At 38.6% G+C, this 5075-nt stretch overlaps 1 protein-coding gene across 1 annotated transcript in view; it reads right to left on the reverse strand.

Moving 5' to 3' along the window:
- Window positions 1-3729, reverse strand: part of LOC104161428 (ceramide synthase 6-like) — a gene marked incomplete at its 3' end in the record, with an annotated part of 71256 nt that extends 67527 nt beyond the window's left edge. The window contains 2 exon segments of the mRNA XM_009699872.1: window positions 3189-3258; window positions 3710-3729. Of these exon segments, the coding sequence (XP_009698174.1) occupies window positions 3189-3258; window positions 3710-3729 (90 nt within the window).
- Window positions 3730-5075: the final 1346 nt, after the last annotated feature.

Genomic DNA, 5075 nt, shown 5'->3' on the forward strand with positions numbered 1-5075 from the left:
GGGGGGGAAGGATAGAACAAAGCATGAGAGGAATGCCTCCTAGAGAAGCACCAAATAACGAAAAGAGCAGGGCAGCTTGCAGAGATGAGGAGCACATAATATTATCCTCCAAACAGAGCCTTTTTCATAAATTAGTTTCCAGAGAAGCTACTGCCTCGGGACTCCTTTTGCAAAGTGGAAATTCAAAGTCCTTAAAGGCAGCGAGCACTTAAGCTGCCCAGTCTATACAATTTTCTAAACCATAAAGTTTGAACGGTGTTGAGCCATCCCTCAAAGACTTTGCTCTTCCTCCAAACTCTTCTGCTAAAATACGAAGCTGTCACAGAGCCAAACACTAATCCATACATTCATCCAGTTTATAAACTGGGTGTCTCCGATACATTTTAGAATTACATAGCTTATATTACATACACTCAAAGACCACCATTCTACTCATTAAAACCAAAATTCTTTGTAACTATGAGTCCAACTCTGGAATCCCCATGAAAGCTACAAAGTCTGTACAGGAATCACATTCATATATGAACAGTATGAACTCCTGCCATCTTTGAACTATGTAACTCTTGATTTCACTTAAAAGGCTTCCATTTCCTAAGACTTCATTTGCCAGCAAGGACCAAAACAACACACTCAGTAGTTATGTAGTAGTTCCACATTTATCCAGCTGAATGACCACAAGCTCTTAAAAATCACGGAATTCTTACCCACATGCAAGCCCGTTCTAAGCACTGTTTTAAGCTACAACTGCTGTTTTGCTGTGCTTAAGACAGCACAGCTGATTAAAGAGAATTAAGTCCTAAGTAATGTTACAGTGGTTACAGCAATAGCATTTGGTAAAGAAAGATGGGTGATGCCAGACCACCTTGTTTTCCTTGTTTTTCCAAGGAAAAATTCTTGATACATTGATACCATTCCCATGTGAAAGCCAATTCTATAGTCTGAAATAATTTCGGTGACTATTTGCGAGAGGGGTGGGAAGTCATCTACCCAAAGACACATGCAGTGTATCACTGAACTCGCTATTTGATCGTTGTATAAGAGAAAAAAAACAACAAAACTTATTACACTCTCTAGAAGTTTAGTTGCAATCCGGATCAGCTGCAGACTGTGACCATACTGCTAGCTCCATAGCGTCAGCCAAATCAATGGCACTGCATTAGGTGTAAATTCCCTGCTTTAGGGTTAAGAGCTTTGACGATACCAGTTTCACCGCTGAGCTGGAGAAGAAAGCAGTCCAGTTTTCTGCTCATGAAACACAAGCGTATAAGCTCTGTAGATGCTATATGTAAATCCACTGTAATCTAGCTACACTGGAAACTTGTTTATTACTTAAAGTATAAGGTGACAAAAGGAGCAGCGAGAATTTTATTCTCTAGTTCAACATGGACATCCAAGCCAGTGCTGACTTTTGCTGTTAGCTGATAACGAAAAATGTAACTGAAGAAGCTAACTAAATGCTCACAGAATGTGACTTCAGAAATTTACTTTTTAAGTCTAAGGAGTTGTAAAACACTTCCAGTCATGTAACAGAAAGGCTGAGAGTCTTAGCATCTGTGTCCATGTTTTGTACCAAAAAGCTGAAAAACACCCCAAAACTATTAAAGAAATTCAAACAGTTTCCTGAAGAGAAGGCAATGGAGCCAGACAAAAGTCAAGCTTAAGACAGGAAGTAAAGGGGATGTCAATCAATGTTCAAGCTGATTTTACAAAGCCCTCCAAGGAAACACTTGTAAGTAGAAACAAGGCAGAAGAGTGCTGTAGGTAGAATAAAAACAAATAAAAGAAACGAAAGACAACTTCTTCCTCAGCTAAGCCTTCACCATCAACAGCTTGATCAAGAAAAAAAATCACTAAATAAACACACATACACACAACAATTGTTTCAGATGGATTTTCTGGGCACTTTGAGAGTCAATCTCCTCTGAAGTAAGACTTGATTTGGGATTTCTTGTTTGTTTTTTGTTCGTTTGTTTGTTGTAGGGTTTTTGTTTGGTTGGTTTTGTTTGATTTTTTTAAAACACACATACACCTGCAACTTCTGTTCTGCTTTTCTCTTTCTGAGTGAAGGAATGAGACAGCCATGATATAACTCCAATAGAAAGGCAGTTCCCTAAATATGCTAATTTAAAAGAAAAAAAAAATTTAATTTGGGAAAGTCAAAAGCAGATTAAAAAGTCCCAGTTAGAAAAATTCCACAAGGAGCAATTCCAACAAGCTTCATGCTAAGTTGATCTTCATTTAAATTTAAGGAAACCAGCTGGGTTTGCTTAAATGTCATTCTTAAAATGACATGTCTTGCTAATGAACAGAGGATAAATCCTAGACAAAGCACAGATACAGCGTTTGTCTAGAATTTAAAACAAGATGAGAATTGTAATACTGATGTTATACCCATTACCTAAAATGACACATGTTTTCTGCTTCAATCTGGTATTTTCTAAACAGGAATATCAACTTTTATTCCTTAACTGCTTATATTTTTCACACGCACTGGAGGAATGGGCACATGACCAAAACCAGAGCTCATCCAGAAAGACAGCAAAGCACAGTAAGGACATGTACAGGGTACACAGCTGCAAGACACAGGACGACCTTGGCCAGCTATGTCAAGGAGGAAGGGACAGAGAAAGCTTAAAAAAAACCCACAAAGGTCTCTCTTCTGATATGCTTTTGTGGTCTTTTACCACTTCTGAAAAAAGTTTTTAAAAAATCCCCTCAAAGGATTGTTAATTCCTATTACGACACTCAAGGGAAATAAAACAATTTTAACAGAAACATTTTACATGCCTGCAACACTGAGCAGGTCTGACCACCAATTCAAGTGTGCATAAGCCATGCTCACGTGATTGTCTTTGGTGGAATTGGTAGAATTTAAGAGGTAATTTTTATTTTTCATACAAAAACTTAACGAATTCAAGCTATACTTTGCAGTATAAAAAATGCTTTTCAAGGTTAAAACAGAATTTTAAAGTAGAATTTAATCAACAGGATCCCAAATGTCACACCAGGTGCCATAAAAAGCATCATTAACATAATTCTCAACAATAGTTTCCCATAATAATTTAAATAGATTCATAAGTAAACAAAATTCTTTGATACATGTACAAACTATGAGTGCTTTGCCAAATGTTGCACTTCTTAAAAGCACTATTCATTTTTTCCATTTCTGCTAATGCTGTGGTATTCAATTCCCTAAGCAGTCTTACTGAACCCATGGGACTATTTATGGCATAAGGTACTGCAATTAAGAGGGAAGAACTATTGTGAAAGAGTAAGGAGAGCAGAATTGAGTATATTGCCAGTTCTTCTCTTTAAAACATGTAAATCTGAACAAATGCCTCACTAATACCTCATTTTCGATGGATTCCAGTACAACTGAATCGAAAGCTGGTATTCAATTACACAGAAATTAAAGGACAAGCATTTTTTGCCGAATGCAGCCCTATCTATTCTGGATCTAGAAATGAAAGACCAATGTAAACAAGGGAATTAAACTCAGATTTCAAGAACTTTTTTAAAGGCAGCTTCCTCATTCACAGCCTAAAGCCACATTAAAAAAATCAAAACCAAACCAAAAAGCCCGCAGCCAGCCAGTTCAGATAGCAAGGGCTACTGCAGAGCATCAGAGTAGAAAGCACTCAGCCTTTGCAGACCCATAAATACCGCACTGCCTGCCTGAAGATGACATGCATTTCTGAGTGTCCCATACCCCCTGCCGCTGGTTTGCATTTCGGATCCTGTCTGTTTTTCTCAAATCGATTATTTATAACAGCAAGGCCTTATACTCTACCCCAAACTCAGAGATCATTTTTTCCTTTACAAAAGGCTCAAGAAACACTTTGCAAAATGATCCCCCACCTCCACCAGAGCATAAAAAGGAGCACCATTCACCAGAAGTATGTGAATTTGATCAAGAAATAGCAGCATGGGTTTCCCACCTGCCCTTTAACAAATGCCAACTAGGCAAAGACAGCCGCTATTACAACAGATGAGTAAGTAGAAAAACGAGAAGTAAAAAAAGCAAACAAAAAAAAAAACCACTAAAAATTAACTTTGCCCTGGTGGAGGAAGGTACATGCCAGTCAAGCACCACTTGCTCTGTGCAATGATTGCAGCAGGCGCAGTGCTGCATAGAAGGAGACGAGGATCCCATCCAGCCATCAACCCCAGGGAAAGCAAACCCCCAAACCCGCAGACTCTTCAGAAGCCATTCCCACTGCTCCTCACTAGACGTCTAATTCCTCACATTCACAAAATTACAGCTTAAAAACATGCTGCCCTCACTTCCTGGGCACTCCACACCCTGTACAAGTTTCCCTTCAGAAATACAAACAGGTCAGATCCGCAATGAGCACAAACCATCCTGGGCACATCAACTGGAAACATAACTGCAGTATCACTAATAAAATAACCTCTAATAAAAGAGTAAGGAAAATGCCCCCACTGACTCACAGAGCTCTTTCTGTTTTCCTTTACTGGCTATTGAACCTTACTAATTAATTACCATGTAACCTTTCTAGTTTACTGCTTTTCATCTTGACAAATTACATCATGTTAATCCCAGAATTAACTGGAAATAGTAGCGTTGACCCTCATAATCCTTGGAGGTTGATGTTCATTAGCACTAGCAAAGTCTGCATTAAATAAATATTTTTTTTAAAGTATCACATGAAGGATGAGGAGAAAAGTAAAAAGATCCTTTTGTGTGTGTGTTTCTCTAGATTTTACTACAAATCAAAGGGCCCTACTTGCGACATGTAGTCTTTGCCCTGAATCTGGTCAGAAACTAATGTATAGCAACTCTTTAGTCATTTGGGGCACTGGAAATATGCCTGTAGGGCCCTCCTATAGCACATAAACGTAGTGTTTCCATACCAGCAGGTCATCTGCCATTTCTGAGCTGACCACAGTGGCTGCCCTTTAGCAAATCCATGTTTGACAGTTTCTCAGCAGCTTTGAAGATGCTCAAACCACCACAGAGCCAACAGATAAAAAGGGATTACAGGTTTTTTTAAACAGCCTAAAAGGTCTGCAAGAATTAAGGATCAAAACAGGTGGGGAAAAAAAAAAAATCG

This window comes from Cariama cristata, unplaced genomic scaffold, assembly GCF_000690535.1.
Source record: "Cariama cristata isolate BGI_N322 unplaced genomic scaffold, ASM69053v1 scaffold3285, whole genome shotgun sequence".
Lineage (NCBI taxonomy): Eukaryota > Metazoa > Chordata > Aves > Cariamiformes > Cariamidae > Cariama > Cariama cristata.